Raw genomic sequence first — 25,732 nt, forward strand, 5'->3', positions numbered from 1 at the left:
TTTTTTTTGGAAGTCAAATTGGTCCAATGATTGAATACTCTTGAAAATGATCAAAGATAAAGTTAGCCAGAACTTTTCAACAAAATAAAATAATTAAAGAAAGAAGTAATAAATCATAGAGAAAGAAAAAAAAAACAAAAACAAAAAGAATCATAGTTCAAGGTACCAAGCCAAATGAACAAAAGGGCCGGTGGAATCAAGACATCAACTTGATTAGTTAGCAAACAAGCGGCCATCTTCTAATTCATCAATGGTTGATTCAACGACATCGTCATCATCGTCATCTTCAACCAATTCAATGGTAGCGTATTTAATCATATCCCAACGTTTCCAAAAAGCGCTAGCATCCAAACAATCATCCGAATCAACCAAATCTTGTAAGAAATATTTAGCCTTGGTTAAACGATCTTTCAAAGCTTGTAATTGACAAGAAGAAGGATCTTTAGAAGAGTTGGATAAAGGAGTGGAAGGAGAGGTGGCTGGGGTATATAAATGAGGTTTTGAAGATTTAGAATGATGATGTTCAAATTCAGAATCATAATCGGTAAAATCAGTGGTGTTACCAAAATAATCTTCATCATCAGTAGCCACTGAATTTGGAGTATTATAACCATAAGTTTCATCTTCCACATAAGTAGTAGCATCACAATATCTAGCCCAGGCTTCATCAATGGCCCCCACCAAATATTCAAAGCATTTTGATCTTGAATGTTTATCTGATTCGGGAATTGATTTTTTCAAAGGTTGATTGGAATGATCCGAGATATTGAAACCCTGATTAATTGGAGCAGCAGGATTAATATTGATTGTAGAATTATTAATTGGAGATGATAATTTACAATCAATATTATCAGAACAATCATCACCATCTACAATTGGATGATGAGTATTATTGTTAATCGATGAATCTTCATCATCGTCATCATCATCCGAATACTTGGAAATGGCCTTGGATAAAGCAGAATTAGTATTCAACGAAAAAGAAACCCTGGAGGAGGCTCTTCTTTTAGCTTTGATTTGATCGGCGTTGTAGCAAGACTGTTCATCATCGGAATCATCATCATTTTCCGAGGACGAGTACACAACCTTGTTATTGTGAGCAGCACCGTTAGCGGTACGGGTCGAAACTGGAAATTGAAATGCTGGATTCGATGCAATGGTGACGCGGTGATTCTTTGAATCAGACCCCGATCTCAATTTTGACAAGCATATCTTCTTAGCAGGACTTGACTCAAACCCGGTATTCAAGGTGCAACTACGTTTATTTGAGGTTGAAAAAGCTTGAGAACACAAAGCCATAATTTCAATCAAATAAATAATAATAATAAGAAAAAAAAAAAAAATTAAAACAAAGGTAACCGTCGTCTTCTACTCAAAAGTAGAATACTCAACTTTAAAAGTTAACAAAAACAGGACAAAGGAAAGGTAAAAGTGCGAAACAAATCCTTTTTCTATTAAAAAAGCCGCGCGCGGTACGGATTCTTGTCGAGAGACTTTACTTCCTAGTAGCAGAGAGGGAGCAAAGCAAGCGACAGCGTGTCTTTAACAAAAAACGAGCGCTTTTAACAAGCAAAAAAAAAACCAGGAAAAAGGAAACTTTCTGAAATTCAACCAATCAAGGCGTCAGAAAGAAAGGGAAACGAGGACGTGGGAAAGACCAAAAAGGACGTGCACAGACCAGAACAGCGAGCAATCAACCAATCAAAAACCAGCAAGCGGCAAGGGAGGGCAGAAAATGGGTGGCGACTGACGGCGGGAGAGAAAACTCTGATAGTTGACACACGAAACAAATAACACAGCCAGAAAAAGGTATTAAATGAATAACCCCAATGTAGTGGCAGACTGATTTCGTAGAGTAGTTAGGTTGTAGTAGTTTCGTAACTTAAACGATTAACTAAACCAAACTTGAAAAAAAAAAAATTTTTTTGTTAGTTTGATGAGAAAAAGGGATGACAACGAGTAGGAAAAAAGTGAGGGAAAACAGAAAAAGAAGAGTAATAAATTGCCAGAACAAAATAAAAAAAAAAAAAAAAAAAAAAAAGAATGAGAATCCGGATTTTATTTGTGTTGGAATTGGGGGCTGGTCGTGCGCGGCGTCCGGAAAACATCAATAGGGGGAAGTGTCCAGATTATGCAGAGGTGCCGGGTAACCCCAGGGCCCAACCTTCCATGAGCTTCCATGAGCTTCCAAGAACACCCCCGTACCACACCCCGTACCGCACCCCCGTACTGCTACAATCTACGATCTTATACGATCTTATACGATCTTATGTATGTGAAAGTATTAAAATTCATCTACGAATTGTTCAGCGATTTTGAATACCGATAGTTTTTCAGAGCTTTCAAAGTTTGTCGAGCCAGCGGATTTAAACGAGTCCACTGATTTGTTGTTAAAGAAATGGTGTGCGTTATTTGACATTTCTTTACAAAAATCATCCAATTCGTCGTCTTTAGTAAAACCGTATTGGTAATTTTTGAGAAAATCGTTATTCAATTGATTTTCGGTAAAGATTAAACTCTTGATGATAATTTTCATGAGTTTATTAAAATTCAGTTGATTGAATAAATAAATTTCATCTTTATTGAATTTATTGATTAAAATTTGAATAATCGGTATCATATACTTGATGGTACTTATGGTAATTTTGATCATTAGGATACTCAACATTTCAAATTTATCAATTAATGATTCATTTTCAAATCTCTTCATTTCTTCCTCTTTCCGATAGTTATCGATAATGCGGTTTTTGATTTCGGGTTTAAGTTTATTGAATACTTGTATCACGTCTTTATATTCGTCTTCTTCATAATTGGGTCGTATGGTAACCGGCTCGGCCAATTTAGCCATCTCCGGTTCAGCTTGCTTAAAGGGATTGATTAACTTGATTCCATATTTAAACACTCGATTAGAGTACTGTAGTTTTTCCCGGAAACTCAATGGTTTCATACGAAGAAACTCAATCAATAATTTTGTTAAATTTTCCTCTTCTTCTTCCTTTTCTTCAAATAATTCTTGTTGTTTAATTACAATATCCAAATTATTATGAATCAAAGTATCAAACTTGTTATTTTGCTCATCCAAGTACTGCTTGATGCGTATCTCTTTGGTATCTTTGTTTTCCTGGTGGATTTGTTCTGGCGGCGTACTGGGTTCCTCGTACCCCGGTGGTGTCCTTAATCCCAACCCAATGACATTTTCTCCTTCGGCTTCTTCCTCCACTTCCGGAATACACCCAATTTGACTATACTTGGTCATGATGGGATTATGGTCGTATCTCATGGTCTCGTCATCGTCATCCCATTGACTTCCGCGAACCTTGGTTGGGGTATTGGGCTGGAAATAATAATCTTTAATTCGATTAATTGGTGAATTTCCAACTTCTCGCGGGAAGTCATCACAGGTATCCGAATAGTGCAAACAGTTATATCGGCTTATACTCCCCTGTGGTTGCTGTAATGGAATTGCTTTGGTCGAAGGTTCATTCTCAATCAATTCATCCTCACTGGGTGACGGCGTTCGTATTTGTTCCTCTTGTCTTCTATCCACAATCACTTGGTGGATCTTCTCTTCAATTGGCACTTCTTCATAACTGGGCAAATAGGGTATTTTATTAATAACTGCTCCTAAAACATACCGGATCATGGTAATTTTTTGTATTTTACCACCGTAAATTTATTCGAATTGTCAACTAAAATTGTTTATATACTTAATCGTTAAAAGCAACAACTTCAAGGGTCTGAAATTTAGGTGGAGTAACTAGATAAAGATCCTTATTAATCTTTGTCTATGCACTCACCCCGGGACTTTCACATGCACCAGCCCACAAACAGACCCACACACCACAAATGTCGTGGGGGTTGCCGCGACATCGCGCGACACCGCAGATAGCAATCCTGTTTGCAGCTATAAAGCGATAGCTTTTGAAAAATTTCAAGTTATGAACTACTTTTTATGAGCTGAAAATGTCCCTGTTTGTAATAAAATTCATTACAAATAGACTTATTAAAGATAATCAATGGAATAAATTTGCGGTGGAGGACCCTTACTATGAGTATTTCCCCATTGCCCGAGACTCTAAGGGGAATACCACCAAGACTAAACGGGTCAAGAGAAGAGTCCCCGATGGAATTTCTCCAAATGACTATAAGATATTAAATAAGGTTCGGAAAAAAGCTTATAGATATGATATGTCTTTAAATCTTTTAGGTATCAAGGTTGGTTGGACTAATATTGTGGGGCTAATTCCAGCTTTTGGGAGCATTATTGCAATTTACTGGTCGTTATCCATTTTTTCATTAGCCAGAAAAATTGACGATGGATTACCACTTGATTTACAATTATTGTTTTTAATCAATATTCTCATTGATTTTGCCCTTTCGTTAATCCCAATTGTGGGTGATATCATTGAAATTGGCTACAAAGCCAATCTGAGAAATTTCTTATTACTAAATAAACATTTAATCAAAGTTGGGGAAAAAAACTTGGGGTTAATTGATGAATCAGAAGTTAGACCCAATTTCATTAATGATAAGGTTTCGCCCTTTGTTGACGACAAGGTTAAACCGGGTGCTATCAAGGCTGGGGAATCAGTTCAAAATTTTGTAAATAAACATTTGCATTCTGGTTCCTCGACTCCTTCTTCAAATTCCGCTTCTTCTTTTGCTTCTCGGTCTCCTACTTTGCAAACTTCCTCAACAACAGTAACTACGTCCTCCCAACCTTACCATGAAAATGTCCATCTTCCCAAGAAACTGAAAGCTTCCTACGATGACGATGCTACAGTTGTTGATAATAAAAGCATAAGAAGCCTTGGTTCCTTCGCCCGCAAGGATTCTTTCTCCCAGATGGATTCCGATAAGTCATCCTTACATCACCACCATCTCACTTAGTATTACTAGACGCTACTTTATATATTGTACTTTGAGTCTGTGTATCAAAAGGTCATGGATATCGTAGTCCAAAGTAGGCGTAGATTGAGCGAACAGAAAAAATATTTGGTTCTCGCTGGAGAATCAAAAAAAAAAAAAAAGAAAAAAAAAAACTGGTATGAATTTTCATTGATTTCATTTCCATAGTTTATCTGATTTCAAATACATTTGAGATGCTGGAGGAGAGTGCTAAAGATCAATTCAAGTCGGCTGCTTTGGAAAAAAACGAAGTGCTCGATGATCATTCTGATCAAAAGGTAGAAGGTTCTGCGATAAAGCCAGATCAAGCAGAAGATACTTCAAAGCCGGATCAAGCAGAGGATACTTCAAAGCCAGATCAAGCAGAAGACAATCTTAAGCCAGATCAAACAGAAGATCAGGATATCGTATCTCTCAAATCAACTGAAGCTATTCTTGATACCGATCAAGAAAAATTGGATCACATTCCTAGTAATGATAAAAAGGAAGATGATATTCCAGCACAAGAAAATCAACCAACAGAACAAGAATTGAACCCAACCTTGGCCAGTTTCATGAATGCTTGTCAAAAAGGTGAGTTGGATACGGTTAAAGAAATGATTTCTCTGGGTAAAGTTAATTCAATGGATACTTTCACCGATGGAATCACTGGATTACATTGGGCTTCAATTAACAATAGGTTAACCGTTGTTGAGTATTTATGTACTAATGAATATTCAAAAGCTGACCCGAACTATTCAGGAGGTGACTTAAAAGCAACTCCTTTGCATTGGGCTTGTCGTAATGGTTTGGTTTATATAGTTGATTACCTTTTAACTAATACCAATGCTGATCCATCTATACGTGATGCACAATCTTATAATGCATTACATTTGGCGGTTCATAGTTCCAATATAACCCTTGTGATTTATTTATTATTGACTTATTCAACTAATGATTCAAAAAATAAATTATACATTGATGAACCTGATAATGCTAATCGTACTTCATTACATTGGGCTGCTTATCAAGGTGATTTTTTAACCATCAAAGCATTATTAAAATTTGGTGCTGATGTTAATAAAGTTGATAATTCTCTTTTCATTCCTTTACATTGGGCTTTCATTAAAGGTTATAAAAGTGTTTTGAAAACTTTAGTCGAAGCAGGTTCAGACATTTTTGCTAAGAATGATCAAGGTAAAAATTCTTTTGGAGTTGCAAAAGATATGAATTGCTTACCAACTTGGTGTAAGGTTTTATTGGAAACTGGTAGATCTCCAAAAAGACAATGGACCATTAAAGAATATTGGTTAAAACCAAAATACGGTAAAATTATTACATTTTTAACTCCTTATATTATTTTACCTTTAATTTTTTATACTTGTTCTTTTAGTCAAGGTTATGTGATCCCAAAACTTTTCTTATCAATTTTATTGTTCATTGGATCAATAATTTTTTTACTAAAATTTATAATACCAACTTATTTATTGGATGATAAAGCTTTATTTAAAACTCCCTTTTTAGCAGGAATTTTTTCAGGAACTGCATTTTGGACTATTTTAGTATGGGCTTTCCAAATTTTCCCAACTTTAATATTTAAAAGGTTCTTCACTAATATCTTATTATCAATTATAATTGTTTTATTTGTTTGGTCATTTTTCAAAGCCATGTTTATCAATCCAGGTTTTGTTCCAACTCCAAGTGATAATTCGGTTATTTTAGAACAAGTTAAAGATTTGATTAAATTAGGTAAATTTGACACTGATAATTTTTGTGTTAATACCTTCATTCGTAAACCTTTAAGATCAAGATTTTCAAAACATAATAAAAAGTTAGTGGCTAGGTTTGATCATTATTGTCCCTGGGTTTATAATGAAGTCGGTGTTAGAAATCATAAATTATTCATGACTTTTGTTTATTCATTAGCTTTGGCAGTCATTATATTTACTAATTTATCAATCAAATACTTTGATGTTCTTGAAGATTTAAATGGTTATGAAAGTGATGATGAATTAAAGTGTTCCTTATTATCGGAAGAGTTTTGTATTGGTTATCACCACAAACCTTTCCATTTTAATATTATGATCTGGTGTTTAATACAACTTATCTGGATAACATTTCTTTGCGTTGTACAAACATTCCAAATTTGTAAAGGAATTACTACATGGGAATTCAGCTTATTAAATAATAAAATTGGTAACTCATTCAATCATTCAACTTTACCAAGAGACTTTAATAATAATTTACAACCAAGTGTTTCATCTCATAACCACCAACACGGTAAAAACTCCCTGTTGGGTATGTGTGCTAAATTAATTGGTTTAGATCAATTCATTCTTACTATAAAATTAACAATTGCTTCTTTATTTAACAAAAGTCAAAATAGTCAAACTTTCACGTCTCTTAATGGTGTTGATATCCCTACCGATTATGGTTTAAAACAAAATTGGTCCGATTTTTGGTTTTTAGGTGAAACCAAATGGAGAAATGTTTTTTACTTGCCAATCGAAGGTGAAAATAACTTGAATGGTCAAGTTGTTGACTATTACAAATTGTATGAATTACCTCCTAAATATCAAGGTAATGAAGCTGTTTAGGTTCATGGCCTCTCTGCATTCTCAATATATATCTCATCTCATAACTGATTGTAAACTCCCTATAAACTACACTATATTAAATTAAACAACCTGTTTATTAAAAAAAAAGTATCTATGTACAAAAAAAAGAACTTCCCCCAGTAACCCAACTACTCTTCGAAAAGAGGGTCGACAAATCAACATAAGTTAACTATAGTCACTACCAAAGACAAAAATGTCTTTAGAAGTAACTTGTCAGACAGCCACTTATACCCACCCAATACTAAAGCCCCCGAAGAGGCATGAAGCAAAGGGTAAAGATCATCGCTCCTTTCAAGACGAAAATGAAACAAGTTCATCTCGTACACACAAAAGGCAAATAAAGATAGATGACTGGACTGCTAAGAATCACAGACAAGCTAAATTGTTTCTCACTTTGAGGGTATAAGGGTATCTCACTCATCAACCAAGTTGGATTCAGTGGCTCTTTAGAAGAGTCAAAGATGGGACGTGACCTATAGAAATGATCCTATGAAGTACGTCGACGAAGAAAAAGAAGAAAAACCATTCATAAAAACGCTAGGAATCCAACTCCTTATATACCATTTTTTTGGTCTCGGTGCACGCGATGAGATGATCTGAAAAGTTACCCGCACCGAGTCTTAGGGCTTCACACAAGACCCACACACCAGGATTTTTCTATAAACGTTATAATGAGAAGTTGGAAGCCAACGGTATAGATGTGGTTAGGAATAATGCCATGTTTCGACTCAATGATGGTTACTTTATGGAGATAGATTGTCCAGAATTGTTGCGGAGGAAGCGGTGCAACATACTTAACTGTCTTTTCAACCATGAGATAGGATCAGCCAAGCTGAAGAAGAGACTGTTGTCCGGTGCAGACGCTGGTAGGACCAAAGTTGCAAAAATAGAGGCAGGTAAGGATGAAGACAAGAAGAAAGCGGATGAGGATAAGAAAAATGATGAGGATAGAAAGAAGAAAGATGAGGTGAAAACCACGTCTGGAGTTGATATATCCATGATCATACCCAAGTCAGTATCCCATTTGCAAGTGGCTCGATCAGATCGTACGGTTAACACTCGGAAGATATCTAATTACTTGCGGGAGTCGGGAAACAAGTTCCCCAACAAATCAGCCGTTGTTAAAGAGTACGATCTCGCGTCTAGCAGTCAATCACCCGAGGAGTACCAAAAGAGGGTGGTTGAATATTTGGAAGCCTCCAAAGAACCAGAAAAAGACCCAAAGTATATTCTTCCTCGAGAGGTGATCCCCACGCCGCCGGCCACGCTTCCCACCAGGAAACAATATATTCAAACGATTGTGAATACTTTGAAAAAAGTGGATCCTAATTTGAAAACGCCTATACTTCGAGCAATTGATGAAGAGTTTAAAATCGCGTCCTCCACCACATCAACCACGTATGTTCAAGTTCTTAAGAAGCGTGTATACCAATTGGCCCATCCAGATAAATTCAAAGAGACTAAGAGGGGCCCCGATAAGTCAGACTACTTGAAAGCGCTCAAGGAATTAGCGATTCTGAAAGAAAAGCTCAAACTTTACGGATACATTGTGGATATTCCACCAGTTCAGCAACCAAAAGAGGACCGTGTTTGCAGAAGATGTAATAACGAGTTCAAACTCGGCGCTATTTTGGATCCGATAGAATGCCATCATCACCCAGGGAAAATGATCCGGAAGGATAAGAATACCAAAGTGTACGAATGCTGCGGAGGTATAGTGGGAGGAGAGACCGATGCTTGTCTGATAGCGAAAACCCATGTTTTCTACTGGTCCAATCCAGGAGAAATGCACTGGGCCATACCTTTCCAGAAAACCAGTGAGACCTTCAAACCAAATAAAGATTCTTTTGAAGCCTTGGGTATCGACTGTGAAATGGGTTATACTACAAAAGGTTTCGAGTTACTCAGAATCACCGCACTAGATTTCTTCAGCGGTGAAGAAGTCCTCGATGTTCTCGTTAGACCCAAGGGAGAAGTGCTTGATTTAAATACCAAATGGTCGGGAATCGCAGAAATTAAAGACGAGGCTCTTTCTTTTGAAGACCTGATCAACTTACTACAAAGTGTCATGGACCCCAACACAATTCTCATAGGCCATGGTCTAGAAAATGATTTGAACACAATGAGAATCATTCACGATAAGATTGTAGACACCGCAATCTTGTATCCAAAACATAAAACAACCCCAACCTTCCGTTATCCTCTCAAGTACTTGACATTCACTTACTTGGGCAGAACCATTCAAACCGGCGAGCACGACAGTAGCGAGGACTCTCTTGCTGCCATCGACGTGGTAAAGTATTTCGTCAACCAAGACTTGAAAAAGTGATAATTGCAGCCAAAAAGCTGCCCACTTAATGGGGTGGTTTTATTTGTGCGCAAAAAAAAAAAAAGTTGGAGCGGGCAAGTTTATAAGGGGTAGCAAATTCCTATTCATCTTTTATCTTCATCTTGATCAACTTTATCTTTGTATAACATTTTTGAGTTGATAAAATGGGAGTAAAAGCAGTGATTTTAGCAGGTGGTAGTAGTATCGGAACTCGTTTCAGGCCCTTGTCAATTGATACTCCAAAAGTATTATTTCCAATTGCAGGGAAACCTTTATTGACCCATATAATTGATAATTTAGTCAGTCAATTGGGTGGGGATTTAGAGGAGGTGTTTCTTATTAGTTTTTTCAAAGACTCCACGCCATTTGATGAATATGTTGATGAAATAAAGAGAATTTATCCAGATTTGAAGGTCAGCATCTTGATTGAACCTTATCCATTGGGTACTGGTGGAGGTTTGAATTACTTTCGTAAGCAAATTTTAGGATCAAGTGGTGATCACAAAATTTTATTAATCCATGGGGATGTAATTTGTAATTATCCTTTCAAAGAAATGATTCAATTTTATGAAAAGAATAAGGCTGATGTTGCAATTTTAGGTATTGATCCTCTTCTTTTGGTTGATGGGTATCAAAATCTTAGTGATACTCCCGCTAGTTTTAAGTATTATGACAAAGAGCGGATTTTCACTAATTTCGGTACTATCATATCCAATAAAGAAACTTCTAAAATCATTCATTATGTTGAAAAACCTAAAACGAGTAGTTTTGCCCAATTTCAAGATACAACTTACTCTATCAATATTAATGGTGGGGTATACGTTTTCAACGATACTGTATTTAACTTATTGGAAAAAGCTCAAGAGGTTAAAAGTGCCAAAAGTAATTTACTCGATTATGATTTAACTAACGATGCTTCGAAATCAAACATTTTATCTTTTGAACTTGATGTTTTCAAAATTTTACCATCCGAGAAAAATATAAAGTTTCTTAATTTTAAATCAAATAGTTTATGGTACCAATTGAAAACCCCGATTTTTGCTCTTCTTGCCAATAGTTTTTTCTTGAAACAGAATCATTTGAAATCTTCGCTGGCTAACGTCAGGTCCCCTATTCAAGTGAGTGATGATGTCATTATTCCTCATGATTCATTAATGGGTCCAAATGTCTCTATTGGTAAAAATGTCAAACTCGGTAAAGGAATAAGATTAAAGAATTGTATCATTGCTGATGACGTTATCATTGATGATCATACCATTATTTCTAATGCCATTGTTTCTAAAGGGGTCAAGATTGGTAAATGGTGTAGAATTGAGGGTACCGTTAACACTCCTACCGTTAATAAAGATATCAGTCTGTTTAATTCCGACAATTATCTTAAGTTGATTAATAATATCGTGGTTTTATGTCAGGATACCATTGTTGGGCATCAAGTCTTTGTTTACAATTCGATTGTATTACCTCATAAAGAGCTCAAGAATGATGTCAAGTACGAGATTGTCATGTAAATGGTAAATGTATAAAAATATATATAATTCAATCATTATCTAATAATTTGTAGCGAGTATTGGAACTTTGAGCAATATCGGATTTACAAGTTGCACTTCTCCCCAATTTACAAACAAAAGTACCATTGGAAGGAATGAGAATATTCACTAATTCACTAAATTGACCATCAAACCCGTCATCAAAACGATTAAATCCACAATCTTTTGGAATCTCAATAATTTTCTCTAAAGTTGCATCAATCAATTTTTCTTTCAATTTAATTTGACCTAATTGTTGATACTCCAATAAACACTCAAGTTGATACTCCAATTCTCTAAAATTATATAAGTCAATGTTCTTTAACTGGGGCAAACCTTGAAGTTTCTCCACTAAATTATACTCTAATTGTTGACTTATCCTATCGTTTGATTTTGAGTGAATCGTCTCATGAATGCCTTCCGTTGGTGAGACTATCGACTTATACCTATTGCTCAAATTGATTCTGCATTCTGAGGCCTCATACTCTTTTTCAATCAAATGAAGACTCTTGAGATAATATCTTATCCTGGTATTCCCTATGCAATTCCTTTCATTCAATTCTCGTTGCTCAGAGTTAACTTCCTGGATAGTCAAAAAACTTATAAAGTCATTTGCCAGTTGAAGATGCTCTGCTTGATGCTTAGCATACTTCTTGATATACACCTCTTGAAGATAATCACTAATCACAGTTCTATCGTGGCTAGCACTATCCACTTTAAGAATAAGTTTGTCGTTCAATAGCGTTGGATTGGTAAATGCCAGGACCACCCCCACTACTCCCGCAACGACCATTTGCAATTGCAATCTTATTAGCATGGTATTCTGTTCAGCCTTTCTAGTACGTGTTACACCAGTGGCAGTTGCAACCGGATTTTGCAATTCAACTTTTTTGCAATCGTTTCATTGTTCCAATTACAAACGCAGACACCAAAGAAAAAAAAAAAAAAGAAAACGCGATCCTTAAAAAAAAAATAGACGCGATGTTTTTGAAAGGGAGTCAGCGTCTAACGAGTTTTGGAATCGACATCTTCTTCTTCTTGGGTCAACACACATTCATTTCTTTCAAGAAAGCTTACAGGCTGGTCCTTTCAATATATCTGAAGCTGCAATGTTGGGTAAGACAACCACACCAAGCAAAAAGATTGCTAAAACAGCTGGTTCTAGCGGTGGATCAGGTTCAAAGAAGAAGCAACAATCGTTGATGTCTTTCTTTAAACCTGCTTCCAAACCATCGAATGATTTAGCTAAGGAGAATAAGAAAGTCGAAATAAATAATGAGAAGTCCAATATTCCACCCTCGTCATCGCCTTTGAAGGCAAAGAGTAATGCGACTAGTTACAAGGATGGTAGTGATAAGGAAAACGATGACAGTATGATGGACGCGGATGAAACCAAATTCACTGATACTCCGTTGACTTCGGAGTCGGATGCTAATGTCACCTTGGAAGAGACAAAGAAACCCAGCATGCCTCATTCGTCGCCTATTGATAGATCAAAGAAATCAAATGATAAACCATCACAATCAAGTCCATTGTCTAAACGTCGCTCTGCCGCCAAAAAGGTAAGCTATGCTGAGTCCGACTCAGAGGAGGAGGATATATCGGTCGCCAAAAAGAGTTCCAAAAAGAGAAAAAGAGTGGTTGATAGTGATAGTGAAGCCGAAGACGATTTCAAGCCAGCAGATGATGGCGAGGATGATGATGATATGAGTGATTTTGTAGTTGATGATAATGATGATATGTCGGTTGATGATGCTGAAGCTGACGAAGAAGACTATGATGACAAACCGAAAAAATCTAATAAAAAGGCCAAAAAATCATCTCCACCCCCACCTAAATCAACTTCTAGCGGATCGTCTGATAATTTGGCAAATAAGTTTAAAGCTAACTCGTCCTATACTTCTAATAAAAGCTTCGTTAAGGTTCCAAACAAGAGACCGAGCCCCACAGTAGGTCCTTTCTCGGGAAAACCTAATCACAATTCATTCCAAAAAGAAAATGAAGAAAGGTATCAATGGCTAGTCGATATCAAAGATTCTGAAAAGAGACCAATTACTCATCCAGAGTACGATTCAAGAACTTTGTTCATTCCATCATCTGCTTGGACAAAGTTTACCCCTTTCGAAAAACAATATTGGGAGATTAAGTCAACTATGTGGGATACCGTTGTTTTTTTCAAAAAGGGTAAATTTTATGAATTGTACGAAAATGATGCAATGATTGCAAATACAGAATTCGATTTAAAGATCGCCGGTGGTGGAAGAGCAAATATGAAGTTAGCGGGTATTCCTGAAATGTCTTTCGAATATTGGGCAAAAGAATTTATCAGTCACGGTTATAAAGTTGCAAAAGTGGATCAAAAAGAAACACTTTTAGCCAAAGAAATGAGAGGTGGTTCTACAAAAGAAGAGAAAATTATTAAAAGAGAATTAACCGCCGTTTTAACCGGTGGTACTTTGACTGATTTAGATATGATAAGTGACGATATGGCTATATATTGTTTATCAATAAAGGAAGAATCATTGGACGATGGCTCTAAAACATTCGGGGTAGCTTTTGTTGATACTGCTACTTCTGAAATGAATTTCATTGAATTACACGATGACCAAGAATGTACTAAATTAGACACTTTGATTACTCAAGTTAAACCAAAGGAAATCTTGTGTGAAAAGAATAATTTATGTTCAACTGCAGTTAAAATTTTGAAGTACAGTTCTCATAGCTCAAATCAAATTTGGAATAATTTAAACCCTTATTCTGAATTTTGGGATTATGATTCAACTTTAGAGAATTTAGTTGAAAATAATTATTACGATGTTGGTGATGATTTCACCAAATATCCTAAACTCTTAACCAAATTGAAAGACTCTCATAAAATTGCATTTAACGCCTTTGGTGGTTTACTTTATTATTTAAAATCTTTGAAATTGGATGAAAGTGTTATGACTTTAGCAAATTTCAACGAATATGATATTTCCAAAGGTTCATCAGGTCATATGCTTCTTGATGGTATCACTTTAAATAATCTTGAAATTTTGAATAATTCATTCGATGGAGGTGATCAAGGAACCTTATTTAAGTTACTTAATAGATCCATCACCCCATTTGGTAAAAGAGTCTTAAAACATTGGATATTACATCCTTTGATGAATGTCAATGAAATTAACGAAAGATATAACTCGATTGAATATTTAATGAATGAAAACCCCGAGTTCAGAGTATCTTTAGAATGCATGCTTACGGGGCTTCCTGATTTAGAAAGATTATTAGCAAGAGTTCATAGCAAAACTTTAAGATTTAAAGATTTTGTGAAAGTTGTTGAAAGCTTTGAAAAAATCGCTAAATCAATCAAAGAATTGCAATCATTTTCAATTGAAAATTCTGGTTTAATTGAGAAAGCTGTTAAAAGCTTTCCTCCTGAAATGATTAAATTAATTGCTGATTGGGAAGATTCTTTCGATAGACAAGAAGCAACGAATGATATCGTTGTTCCTGCTGCTGGTGTTGATGAAGAATTTGATGATTCCAGTGCCAAAATGTCAAATCTAGAGAATCAATTAAATGAATATTTAAAAGAGTATAAGAAAACCTTTAAATCACACGAGATTTGTTTCAAAGACTCTGGTAAAGAAATATTTTTGATTGAGATTCCAACTAAAATTAAAAACATACCTAAAGATTGGCAACAAATGGGTTCAACATCTAAGGTTAAAAGATATTGGTCACCAGAGGTGAGAGTTTTAGTTAGAGAATTACTTGAACAAAAAGAATTACACAAGATGATTTGTGAAAATTTAAGATTTAAAATGTATGAAAGATTCGATGCTAATTACCAAGTTTGGATGTCATCTATTAAATCTTTGGCAACCATTGATTGTATTGTTGCTTTAACCAAAACTTCGGAAACTATGGGTTACCCTTCATGTAGACCAGAATTCATTTCATCTGATCATGGTTTTATTGAATTCAAAGAATTGAGACATCCTTGTTTTTTTGGTAACAAAGAATTTATCCCTAATGATGTTTGTCTTGGAGGGGAGAAGCCAAACTTTGGATTATTGACTGGTGCTAATGCTGCTGGTAAATCTACCATGATGAGAACAACCTCCTTAGCAGTTATTCTAAGTCAAATTGGTTGCTATATCCCAGCATCACTGGCAAAATTAAACCCGATTGATAAAATAATGACAAGACTAGGTGCTAATGATAATATCATGCAAGGTAAGTCAACGTTTTTCGTTGAATTATCAGAAACCAAAAAGATTTTAACCAATGCCACTGCTAATTCACTTGTTATTTTAGATGAATTGGGAAGAGGTGGATCTTCAAGTGATGGTTACGCTATTGCTGAAGCTGTTTTGCATCAATTATCTACTCACGTTCAGCCATTAGGTTTTTTCGCAACCCATTATGGATCATTAGGTTTATCTTTTACAAACCATCCACAAATTAAACCATTGAGAATGGGGATTCTCGCTGATAGTAATTCTCGTAATATTACTTTCTTATATAAATTAGAAGAAGGTTCTGCTCCTGGTTCATTTGGTATGAGTGTTGCATCAATGTGTGGTATTTCAAGTGATATTGTGGATAATGCTGAAGTTGCTGCTAAGAAATACGAACAGACTTCGAAACTTAAACAAGATCACGATAGGAATCAAACCAATAATTTGAGTTTGGGTCTACAAAGTGACTTTAGCTGTTTAGCTAAAAACTACGAATCGGTGTCTAAGGACATCTTGAGATATAATGAGGAAATCAAACAAAGTGCATTGAAGAACATCTTCTCAATGATTGAAAACCTTTAATTAATATTTCCTTACTTACCGACCTTTCAATTGTATATTCCGTGTATATTATCTAAATTTATGTTTGTTATATGAACTGATTTTTGTAATTATCTTTCAACTTTCGTTCTTTTTCTAATTTTTTTTTTTTTTTTTTTATGAGCTATTTGCCCCATTTATGATCAGACAATATTTTAATTACTACTTTTCTTTCTCTCTATCGGTCTTCATAATTAATACAATTGACCATTAACACATACAATGATTGCTAAATTAGGTTTAAACACATCTGCTCCATACCATCTTTTGCTCTGGGGATTAACGTTTGGTGGAGGTTTTTTTTACTCTTTTGTTGCTTCACCAATTGCCTTTAAGGAATTAGAAAGGGATCAATTTAGTAAATTACAAAATAAAGTATTCCCATCCTTTTTTACTGGTCAAGCAGTAACTCCTATTTTGTTATCTTTAACTGCACCAATTAAGTTATGTCCATTCACTCTTGGTTTGTTATCACTTTCTGGATTATCAGGAGCTGCTAATTTATTAATCTTATTACCTCTTTGTAAAGGTATTAAAGAAGAAAGAAACAAGTTGATTGCTGACAAGAAACATGAAGTTATCGAAAATGGTGAAGTTAAGCCAAGTGAAGAGTTTACTCGTTTATCCAAAAAATTTGGTGCTTACCATGGTGTTTCTACTTTGATCAATATGCTTTCTATTGTATCTCTTGGTTTTTATGGTATTGTTTTATCTAGAAGATTTATCAAATAGATGAATTTTCTACAGATGCCCTACTTCGTTTCTATGATTATATGAAATAAATTGTTTATATTATTACTTGTACATACTAATACACATATTATTGTTTCTTCTTTCCTGACATGACTCCATCATCTTTTAGCTCTTTTGAATACAAAAAGGGAAATGTAATATTTATAAAGATATTTCCGAGGGTGAATACAAGTCCGACAAAGCTTATAAAATATATAGCCAATTGATAGTACTCCAAGGGAATATCACCATTCATTTGTTGAATGATATAATACCAATAGTACGCAATCATACCAAATGATGCAATCATCGATAATACACATACACTATCTTTCCAAAATGCATTTCTTTTCAAGGACTTATGTTCTTTCAATTGTTCTGGTGTCATTGGGGTGAGTCCTCCCTTGTTCTCTTTCACCAACTTTTCAAACTCTTCTTGGGTGAGGTTCACCACCCTTTCATCCTGCTGGCTGTCGGTCATACTCTATGTTTATCGTTGTTGTGCTGGTCTAAACAGCTGTTGAAGTAATTTTCAGATTGAATTTCAAATTTTCTTGACTTTTTTCCTCTCGAACTTCCAGTGATTCAACTACATGCTGCAAAAAAAAAAACAGAAGAACACTTCTCTTCGGTCACAGATATTGTATATTGAATATAGACACCGGGAATCTCAAAGACCATTTATGATCTCCTTTGTTGGAGAAGTATCCATGTAAACCTGATAAAACAGTATCTTGAGTGGGGTACTATCCGGCTCAAACTCCATATGGCCGGCAAAATCAGTAACGAGGACTTGTCCATTGACAAAAGTATATTCAATATACCCATTAAGCAAATACTGGTTCGACTTTATCGCAGAAACATTCTTAACAACATGGTGTCTTTTCACAATCTTAGACCACATGTTTTGTCTCATGGTCCGGATTGCTTCGTGCCCCTCAACCTTGGAAGACCCCATGATCAACAAAGCATTGCCCGTAAATCTTTCAAGATAAGGATCATACTCCTCAGATGGTTTAGTGTCGGAGATTAGGTAAAAGTCAATTATGAATTGTTTGAGGGTTGGGCTTTGGCCAACTGCACCAGCAAAATTCGTCATGGTTGGATATGTTCTACTTCAATTTTGGTTTGCTAATGGCTTTTGCAAGCATGTATTTCAACCATACAGTGTCTCGAAAACCGTTATACGTCAAATGTTTTGATCCGATTCTGTCAATTTGATGTAAACTTGTAGTTATTATGCCGATTTGATATAAACTTGTAAGGATTTTGTGAGGGTGATGTAATTTTGTAAGTTTGACGTATTTTTTGGTGATGAATTTTTCTATTGGGTGTGGGGAAACTGTGGACCGAGAGAAAGAGCATATAAAGAAGCTTAAATCCATCAAAGTACTGCCAAAGTGATACCAAATTACTTTAAAAAGAATTAGAGTTGAGCAGAATGTCTAGATTTGCAAACGGATCAGTTAAAAACAGTTTGAAAGAACATATTGATGCTGTTTTATTGCAAGCAATTAACAAAACTGAAAACCCAAAATCGTTCGTCAACGGAGTTGGCTTTGGGATCACAAATGATAAGGAAACCGTTTACAGCAACCAGGTTGGTCTTTCTAACGAAGAAAAGGGGCAGGAATTTAGCTCCGAAACCCTTTTCAATTACTGGTCGACCACTAAGCCAATTGTAAGTACAGCCGTACTACAATTGTATGAAAGAGGTTTGGTTGACCTTGATGCTGCTGCCTCTACATATTTACCCATTCTCAAAGATGTAAAGGTAATTAAGGGTTGGGATAATGACGAACCGATTTTGAAAACCCCGGAAACCGAACCAACCGTCAAACAATTACTTCTTCACACCTCGGGCTTTGCTTACGCTTTCTATAATGAAGATTATCGAAAACTTTTGGCAAAATACGGAGAGCCTAATATCTTCAACATCACCGAAGAAAGTTTGAAGTGTATGCCTCTTGTTTTCGAGCCAGGGTCTCAGTTTTTATACGGACATGGTCTTGACTTTGCTGGTTTCATTGTTGAGAGTGTGTCTGGAATGACTTTAGAACAGTATTTGAAGGAAAATATCTTTAAACCCGCCAAAATGAACGATGTCACTTTTGAAGTGCAGCCTAAAGACAGTGATAAAGTCTTGATTTGTGACTCTAGACAATCGGATGGTTCATTAAGGCCCTATTCAACGCAGCCACTTCAAACTCCAGCTAAACATTGTGGAGGACATGGATTATTTGGAACCATTGAACTGTACTTAAGATTCATTAGAATTTGGATCAATGAAGGTAAAGCAGACGACGGTACCCAAATAATTAAAAAAGAAACTTGGAAAGAAGCCTCTCAAAATAACTTGCCACCAAATTTCACCACGACTGATTTTAACTCAACAGATGCTGAACTAACAAAGTCGGTTAAATCAAGCGATTTTTGGAGTTTGGGATTTGGAATCACCAGAGAAGACTCAAAAGCTGGAGTTCCTAAAGACTCACTCTATTGGTGTGGGTTGGCGAACCTTTTCTTCTGGATAGACTTGAAGAATAAGATTGGTGGTTATTATGTTACTCAGCTTTTCCCTCACGCCGATCCCTCGATCCAAGCTTATCCAAAGCTCCAAAAAATTGCTTATGATCATTTACAGTAATTCAGTCTACAATGATATAGTTAGAACAAAAATCATGTAATCGTTAAATATATATAAAGTGCTTTTTTTTTTTTTTTTTTTTTTTTTTTTTTCGTTTTAATAAATAAGGAAAGAATTGTAAGTAAAGGAATGGATTAAAATAGATTAATAAATAGTTATGAAAGCACTGCTGCTTCATTATCGATAAGAAACTTTCTAATTTGTAAAAGACTGTCACTCAATTTTTTGAATATCGAAACCTTAATGTTTGTGTCATACATATAACTTAAAATTGACTCCCCTAATTTTAAAATGTATAAAGATTTTTCAATACTATGGTTGAAGCAATTACTTGCCGCCGCGTCTCTTAGTAAATCGTCACGATTTGAATGGTTCTTGAAAGGATCAAAAATTAAATCATCATTACCGTTTGAAAATAAACATAAATTAGTAAAATCATTTTCCAACTTATTATTCTGATATTTAATTTTCAAGAAATTTTCAACTTTACCCAATAATTTTAAGATAGTGATATATCTTTGGTTTAATTCATTTAAATAACTTGAATCTGATTCAGGATATTTAAATTCTAAACCTAAATTACCTTCTGGATTATTCTTTTTAACAACATAGATTGCAAATATTGATAAAATTGTGAAAACATGAAACAACATTTGCGAATGAATAGAGTTTTTTGAATTATCTAATTCATCAAAGACTTTTAAATTTATTGATTGTTCAAAAGTTATAGTAGCACTATTTTCATTTTTCAAAGAATCATCAACAATCATATTAAAACTTGGATGATGATTCTTATAATAGTTAAGTTCAGTGTGAAATAACTCTTGACCAGTTCCTTTAGGATTAGATGGACTATTGATTCTTTGATCATTTTGACTATTAGCATCATCAGTCTTAAATAACACCAACTTGAGTATAATGATACAACAATCTATAAGTCTTAAATAATCAAATTCATTAATTTCATTCATAGACTTCAAGAAATGGTCATAATTTTTAGTTAACTCATCAAAATTTCTTAACCAACTTTGTTCTTTAACTAATTTGAAATCTGCAATAGAACCAATTTTAGTAAAATTTAATAAAAGTGCATAATCCAATTTTTCAAAGTCATCTTGTTGATAGTTATTAAGTAATTTCTCAGTATTACCTTGAATCACATTGTTTTTGATGATTGAATTATCTATAAATTTAGATAAGTTATCTAAAATACTGAAAATATCAACCATCTTCATTTCTTCGTATTGTTTAATCTCAAATAACCCGTGCAATACTGAAATAAATCCATATTTACTCAAATTTGATAATTTGGAAAATAATGAAGGGTCTTGTGGGGAATTTTTATGAATTTGAGTCTTGGTTAATTGTATCAAGATGTCTTTATAAACAATAGTGTTAGAATTTGTTTTAGTTAAATAATAATCTAAATTCTTATCAATATTACTCATTTGATTATATTCTTTAAATGATTGAAAATTTTTGAAATTCCATAAAAATTCGTCATTTGTGCTAGGGGTTGTTAAATTACCCAAATCGTTAATACTCAAAGTCAATGGCACATTATACATCATTAATAAGAAGTTCGTTAATCTGTAAATCATAAAAACAATTCTTGTTTGGGATTGTAAGTTAATGTTATTCTTAAATTTTAATTCATCGCTGAAATATTGGTCATTTGAAAACAAAGAATCATTTGGATTTGAATTCATTTTACGGAAAGCTTCATCATCATCACCATTTATTGAAAATAAGATGGATCGATTATTCTTGATTGAGGTTTTAACCAAAGAATTCAAAGCATTTAATTGTCTGATAACGATGTAAACATTATTTTCATTATCAGAAAATAAACCATAAATGACCGATAATGTCAAAGATTGAATTAACCACAAAGGATTAACAGATTGTTGATTATTATTTGACCCATCATTGGCCAAATTTTTTCTGCTTTCCAAATAAATATGAATGATCCTTCTTGAAGCTTCATATAAATGTTCTGAATCATTTTTATTGTTAGCCAACAAAGCACCGATTGTTGCAACCAAGAGAGGTAAGCATACTCTAGCACTTTCATTGGCTAAATCTTCATTCACAGTCATATTCATAATTTCATATTCGTTTAATTTTGAAATATGAATGAATGGGAAATGTGATAAGAAAATCGTATTGAAATTATTTAAATAAAATTCCATTTTTTCATTTGAAGGAATTGAAGGAGTCATTATCCCACTGATTGGATATTTACTCAACGATTTATTGATCATATATCTCATATTAGTTGTAAATAATCGATTTTTTGAATAATTGCCTAATTTAATTGAGTGGTTTTTCTTATTAGTAGATCCATCATTATTATTTTCAATATTCATTATTTGATCTTGATTTAAAAAATTATTATTTAAATTTGAATCGATATTTGAATTAATTGACATGTGGTTTGGAGATTTATTAGAAGGAGATATCAAGTTTGGACTGTTTGAACTTTCAACTCCTGAAGAAGAAACCGAAGGATTATCACCATAAAATGAATAACCACCAGTCATGAATTTTGAATTCACGTCAAATTCGTGAGTCAATTCATCAATATCATACAAAAAATTCATATCAAAGTTAACACCATTAGTTGTTATTGAGTTCTTAGAAACATTTGACTGTTGTTGGTCCAGTTGTTGAGCATTATGCTGACGAGGTATTTGTTGAGAGGATTGATGTTGGAAATGATTAGGTTTTTCATTAACCATATCCATTATATCTTCATCAATTTCTTGCTTTATTGGAGTTAAAGGTTGATTGAACTTTGATTGATCACTAGTTTTCAATAACATTGAATCTGGAATGTCGTAAAAAGAATACCCGTATCCTTCACCAGCATCATCATGATTTTTCAAATTATTTTGCTCAATTTTTGAAAATTGGTTATTAGCATTATTAATTTCATTATGAGATATTGTAGCGGTTGGCATCATAAATTGAGAGTTATTATAATCGTAATTTAAAAAAGTATTTGAAGAATCATCATTTGGTAATTTCCCACTGAAAGAACCAGAATGAGAAACGCTTTGAGGTAAATCGGGTAATTTATTTTGATCAAGTGAAGAAATAGAATGATTTCTTAAATGATTTGGACTTGGACGATGACGATTCAGTAAAGCATCTTGCATTATGGTATAAGGAGATTGATCATCATTATTTGTATTTAACGATAAGCCAGGGATTGAATTTAAATTATTTATCCAAGAATTTTCGTCATTCATATTTGAAGGTAACAATTGAGGAGTTGAAAATTCTACATTTTCGGCATCAGGATAAGAATCATTAAATTCAGGTAAACCAATTGCATAATTGGAACCAGATTGAGCCGAAAAGGAAGCACCTCTATTTCTATTAGATCGTTTACGATCGAAAACTTGACGATGTAAATTTGAACCAGGGCCAGGAGCAGGAGTCGAAGTAGCTGAAGAAGGAGTATTTGAATCTTTTGAAGAATTTCGACGAGGTAATTTATTTATTTTGGAATTAGTGTTGGGAAGAGTTGACGAAGGATTGAAAAGATTAAGATTGAATTCAACAGGATCATTAGATGGGATAGAAGTGGGGGCAGGAGGAGGAGTTGAGTTTGAAGACGATTCTTGATCATTAGCGGAATTGTTTGAAGTAGTTGAATTTGATCTTTTAATTGATTTTCTTCTCAATCTTGTTATAGCATCCGTGCAACCAGCGTGTAATTTTTGAGCATGTCTTAGTAATAAATCTCTTCTTGAAAACTTACGTTGACAGACTCCGCAACTAAATGGCTTTTCTTTGGTATGAGATCTTTCATGTCTTCTTAAATGTTCTAGTCTAGCAAAAGCTCTAGTACAAACCTGACAAACAAACAACCTGGGTTTACCTGAAGGAGTGGTTCCAAAAGAAGTGAATTCCACCGGAACGTTTTTCAGCTTTTTATTTGATGCTGGGGTGCTGGAATTGGATTTGGGGGAGTTTGGTTTGGATTTTTTAATCGAAGGTTTCCGCTGAGCAATGTCATCGGGAGGACTCATTTGTAGAGTGTTGATGAACTCATTCGACGTCGACGAGGTATTGTAATCCATGGTACTATCAAGTTGTCTGAAATTAAGTTGGGAAATCATTTAGCAAAAAAATTTTCTCTTCCTTTCTTTGTCGAGTTAGTTAGAAAGCGGAAAAAAAANAAACACAACAGAAAAAAAAAATTTTTTGTAATCTGGGGTACGACGCACTTTGAACGGAGCGAGTAATTAGAAAGCACAAACCTAAGCTATCAATGTGACCTGTAACTTTTAGTTGAATGTGACCTGTAACTTTCAGTAGAATGTGACCTGTAACTTTCAGCAGAATGTGACCTGTCACAATGACCTGTAATATTTCAATTAATATGACCTGTAACTTTGAAATATAATATTAGCAAAATTTTGAGACGGCGGTTAACACTGGCGGTAACAAAATAGAGCGGTAACAAAATAGAGCGGCAACAAAAATATGAGCAGTAACAAATTAGCGGCACCAGTATCAGTACAAGCAGGGAAAACAGTAGTAGTCAGCACCAATAACAGTACAAATAGCAGAAGAAGAAGTATCTGATCAATAGGAATTAAAAAATCCAACAATTTTTTTGTTCAAAAAAGAATGGGAGTTTTCGGAGTATAAACCAAAAAAAAAAAGAACAGACAAACCGCCAAAAACAAAAAAAAAAAAAAAAAAAAAAAAAAAAAAAAAAAAAATTAAGAGAAAATCTGGGGGTGGGGGTACTGCACACGGGGGCTAACTTGCAAAAAAGAACAATATGCCTGGCGGGCCAACCTGCAAAGCTGCTCGAGAAAGGTTTGTTTGGATTTTGCTGGTTGCAAATGCGGGGCAGCTCGAGGGTGACTGCTAATGGAGCCAGAGGTTTACTGGGAGTATGGCACGCCAGGTAAGAGTAGGAGTTGAGGTAACAGGGGGCCGGCGGAGTGACCCCCCGTGCCGGAGCGAGTTCCGAATTTAATCTCTCGGGTTCGGAGTTTCATTTGGTCTAAATATTGCTGTCATTCTCAGCGTCATTCAGAGAATACGAACTAGTAGGCAGAAGCAAGGGGGTTTGTGATTATGTAATGGGCTGGTCCTATGGTGCTATACAATATATCTAAACAATCTAGTTATTGATCTACGAAATTGCCGATACATCTGACGTAATTAACAATAATGGTGAGAAGTTGGGGGGGTAGGGGATGTACGGGTGGAAAGCAAAGCTGCAGCAAAGAAAGTAAGGGTGGCGATCACGTGAGTAGTCGCACTTGTCACGTGACGCGATATTCCCAAAATTAATTTTCCAATCCTCTTCCTTTTTTTTGTGATGACAAAGTATCTAGTAGATCTTCTACTTGTAATCCAGCAATAATGTCAGTTACAGAGATAGAATCAGAAGCACAGTTCACGGAATTGACTAGTAAGGATCCGGCCAAACTAATTGCATTGTACTTCCATACACCATGGGCTGGTCCTTGTCAAACCATGAACTCAATTTTCAAAACTTTGGCCCAAGCCAATCCAACAACTTTATTCTTATCAATCAATGCCGATGATTTATCAGAAATCAGTGAATTGTTTGAAGTCAGTGCCGTTCCTTATTTTATTTTGATTCGTAACTCAACCATATTAAAAGAATTATCTGGTGCTGATCCAAAAGAGTTCATAGCTGCTTTGAATCAATTTTCCGATAAACCTTCTTCCACAAGTGGTAATACCGATGCCACCACCACTGCTGCCAGCAGTAGCACCTCCACCTCCACTAGCATACCTCCAGCAGCATCTTCTGAAGAATCTCCAGAAGCTCTTGAAGAAAGATTGAAAAAATTAACCAGTGCTGCACCAGTAATGTTATTCATGAAAGGCTCTCCTTCTTCTCCTCAATGTGGATTTTCCCGTCAATTGGTTGCTATATTAAGAGAACACCAAGTAAGATTTGGGTTTTTCGATATCTTGAAAGATGACTCGGTTAGACAAGGTTTGAAAAATTTTAGTGATTGGCCTACTTTCCCTCAATTATATATAAATGGTGAATTTCAAGGAGGTTTAGATATTATTAAAGAGTCTATTGAAGAAGATACTGAATTTTTCGATAACGCCATTAAAAATACCGCCTAAGTAGTTCTTTTCAATATAGATTAATG

The 25,732-nt window shown here is 34.8% G+C and overlaps 14 protein-coding genes across 14 annotated transcripts; 8 read left to right on the forward strand and 6 right to left on the reverse strand.

Annotated features, from left to right (window-relative positions):
- Positions 1-179: 179 nt before the first annotated feature.
- HYPBUDRAFT_153022 (uncharacterized protein) lies at positions 180-1,581 on the reverse strand (the record flags this gene model as incomplete). Its single annotated transcript, XM_020221330.1, has 1 exon — positions 180-1,581. A coding segment is annotated over exon 1 (1,082 nt), but the record flags the coding sequence as incomplete, so codon positions are not given.
- Positions 1,582-2,284: 703 nt separating this feature from the next.
- HYPBUDRAFT_148862 (uncharacterized protein) lies at positions 2,285-3,643 on the reverse strand (the record flags this gene model as incomplete). Its single annotated transcript, XM_020220159.1, has 1 exon — positions 2,285-3,643. One exon carries the CDS (start codon positions 3,641-3,643, stop codon positions 2,285-2,287), a length of 1,359 nt encoding a protein of 452 aa, XP_020076163.1.
- Positions 3,644-3,963: 320 nt separating this feature from the next.
- Positions 3,964-4,878, forward strand: HYPBUDRAFT_98392 (DUF4112 domain-containing protein; the record flags this gene model as incomplete). The annotated part of the gene is made up of 1 exon (XM_020224013.1): positions 3,964-4,878. A coding segment is annotated over one exon (915 nt), but the record flags the coding sequence as incomplete, so codon positions are not given.
- A 197-nt stretch (positions 4,879-5,075) lies between these two features.
- AKR1 (palmitoyltransferase) lies at positions 5,076-7,769 on the forward strand (the record flags this gene model as incomplete). Its single annotated transcript, XM_020222549.1, has 3 exons — positions 5,076-5,193; positions 5,266-7,467; positions 7,753-7,769. Exons 1-3 carry the CDS (start codon positions 5,103-5,105, stop codon positions 7,767-7,769), a joined length of 2,310 nt encoding a protein of 769 aa, XP_020076165.1. The 5' UTR covers positions 5,076-5,102.
- Positions 7,770-8,205: 436 nt separating this feature from the next.
- On the forward strand, positions 8,206-9,834 carry REX3 (RNA exonuclease; the record flags this gene model as incomplete). Its single annotated transcript, XM_020219715.1, has 2 exons — positions 8,206-8,359; positions 8,426-9,834. Exons 1-2 carry the CDS (start codon positions 8,224-8,226, stop codon positions 9,832-9,834), a joined length of 1,545 nt encoding a protein of 514 aa, XP_020076166.1. The 5' UTR covers positions 8,206-8,223.
- A 164-nt stretch (positions 9,835-9,998) lies between these two features.
- PSA2 (Psa2p) lies at positions 9,999-11,342 on the forward strand (the record flags this gene model as incomplete). The annotated part of the gene is made up of 1 exon (XM_020222275.1): positions 9,999-11,342. One exon carries the CDS (start codon positions 9,999-10,001, stop codon positions 11,340-11,342), a length of 1,344 nt encoding a protein of 447 aa, XP_020076167.1.
- Positions 11,343-11,382: 40 nt separating this feature from the next.
- HYPBUDRAFT_85131 (uncharacterized protein) lies at positions 11,383-11,913 on the reverse strand (the record flags this gene model as incomplete). Its single annotated transcript, XM_020223750.1, has 1 exon — positions 11,383-11,913. A coding segment is annotated over one exon (531 nt), but the record flags the coding sequence as incomplete, so codon positions are not given.
- Positions 11,914-12,407: 494 nt separating this feature from the next.
- On the forward strand, positions 12,408-16,212 carry MSH6 (mismatch repair ATPase). The gene has a single exon (XM_020219172.1). The coding sequence runs from the start codon at positions 12,470-12,472 to the stop codon at positions 16,166-16,168; it is 3,699 nt and encodes a 1,232-aa protein (XP_020076169.1). The 5' UTR covers positions 12,408-12,469; the 3' UTR covers positions 16,169-16,212.
- A 177-nt stretch (positions 16,213-16,389) lies between these two features.
- HYPBUDRAFT_153027 (uncharacterized protein) lies at positions 16,390-16,929 on the forward strand. Its single transcript, XM_020221331.1, has one exon. The coding sequence runs from the start codon at positions 16,409-16,411 to the stop codon at positions 16,916-16,918; it is 510 nt and encodes a 169-aa protein (XP_020076170.1). The 5' UTR covers positions 16,390-16,408; the 3' UTR covers positions 16,919-16,929.
- Positions 16,930-17,006: 77 nt separating this feature from the next.
- HYPBUDRAFT_6397 (uncharacterized protein) lies at positions 17,007-17,399 on the reverse strand (the record flags this gene model as incomplete). Its single annotated transcript, XM_020223572.1, has 1 exon — positions 17,007-17,399. One exon carries the CDS (start codon positions 17,397-17,399, stop codon positions 17,007-17,009), a length of 393 nt encoding a protein of 130 aa, XP_020076171.1.
- On the reverse strand, positions 17,095-18,174 carry HYPBUDRAFT_153028 (uncharacterized protein). The gene has a single exon (XM_020221332.1). It carries the CDS (start codon positions 18,015-18,017, stop codon positions 17,589-17,591), a length of 429 nt encoding a protein of 142 aa, XP_020076172.1. The 5' UTR covers positions 18,018-18,174; the 3' UTR covers positions 17,095-17,588.
- A 140-nt stretch (positions 18,175-18,314) lies between these two features.
- HYPBUDRAFT_153029 (serine hydrolase domain-containing protein) lies at positions 18,315-19,627 on the forward strand. The gene has a single exon (XM_020221333.1). It carries the CDS (start codon positions 18,360-18,362, stop codon positions 19,563-19,565), a length of 1,206 nt encoding a protein of 401 aa, XP_020076173.1. The 5' UTR covers positions 18,315-18,359; the 3' UTR covers positions 19,566-19,627.
- A 51-nt stretch (positions 19,628-19,678) lies between these two features.
- Positions 19,679-23,756, reverse strand: ADR1 (DNA-binding transcription factor). Its single transcript, XM_020222550.1, has 4 exons — positions 23,602-23,756; positions 22,767-23,517; positions 20,443-22,691; positions 19,679-20,388 (listed from the first exon to the last, which is right to left on the reverse strand). Exons 1-4 carry the CDS (start codon positions 23,693-23,695, stop codon positions 19,721-19,723), a joined length of 3,762 nt encoding a protein of 1,253 aa, XP_020076174.1. The 5' UTR covers positions 23,696-23,756; the 3' UTR covers positions 19,679-19,720.
- A 610-nt stretch (positions 23,757-24,366) lies between these two features.
- On the forward strand, positions 24,367-25,706 carry GRX3 (monothiol glutaredoxin; the record flags this gene model as incomplete). The annotated part of the gene is made up of 5 exons (XM_020222752.1): positions 24,367-24,404; positions 24,442-24,495; positions 24,628-24,658; positions 24,719-24,767; positions 24,955-25,706. 5 exons carry the CDS (start codon positions 24,367-24,369, stop codon positions 25,704-25,706), a joined length of 924 nt encoding a protein of 307 aa, XP_020076175.1.
- Positions 25,707-25,732: the final 26 nt, after the last annotated feature.

This window comes from Hyphopichia burtonii (genome assembly GCF_001661395.1).
Source record: "Hyphopichia burtonii NRRL Y-1933 unplaced genomic scaffold HYPBUscaffold_4, whole genome shotgun sequence".
Lineage (NCBI taxonomy): Eukaryota > Fungi > Ascomycota > Pichiomycetes > Serinales > Debaryomycetaceae > Hyphopichia > Hyphopichia burtonii.

What these genes read in the sequence shown, in the direction of transcription:
- HYPBUDRAFT_153029 (XM_020221333.1), top strand. Translation starts at nt 18,360, where the DNA reads ATGTCTAGATTTGCAAACGGATCAGTTAAAAACAGTTTGAAAGAACAT.
- MSH6 (XM_020219172.1), top strand. Translation starts at nt 12,470, where the DNA reads ATGTTGGGTAAGACAACCACACCAAGCAAAAAGATTGCTAAAACAGCT.
- HYPBUDRAFT_153027 (XM_020221331.1), top strand. Translation starts at nt 16,409, where the DNA reads ATGATTGCTAAATTAGGTTTAAACACATCTGCTCCATACCATCTTTTG.
- ADR1 (XM_020222550.1), bottom strand. Translation starts at nt 23,695, where the DNA reads ATGATTTCCCAACTTAATTTCAGACAACTTGATAGTACCATGGATTAC. An exon ending in AATTCAATCCCTGGCTTATC is followed by an intron (nt 22,692 to 22,766) that starts GTTAAATACAAA and finishes TCATCGTCCAAG; the next exon opens with TCCAAATCATTTAAGAAATC. An exon ending in TAAGACTGATGATGCTAATA is followed by an intron (nt 20,389 to 20,442) that starts GTCAAAATGATC and finishes GAACTGGTCAAG; the next exon opens with AGTTATTTCACACTGAACTT.
- HYPBUDRAFT_153028 (XM_020221332.1), bottom strand. Translation starts at nt 18,017, where the DNA reads ATGACGAATTTTGCTGGTGCAGTTGGCCAAAGCCCAACCCTCAAACAA.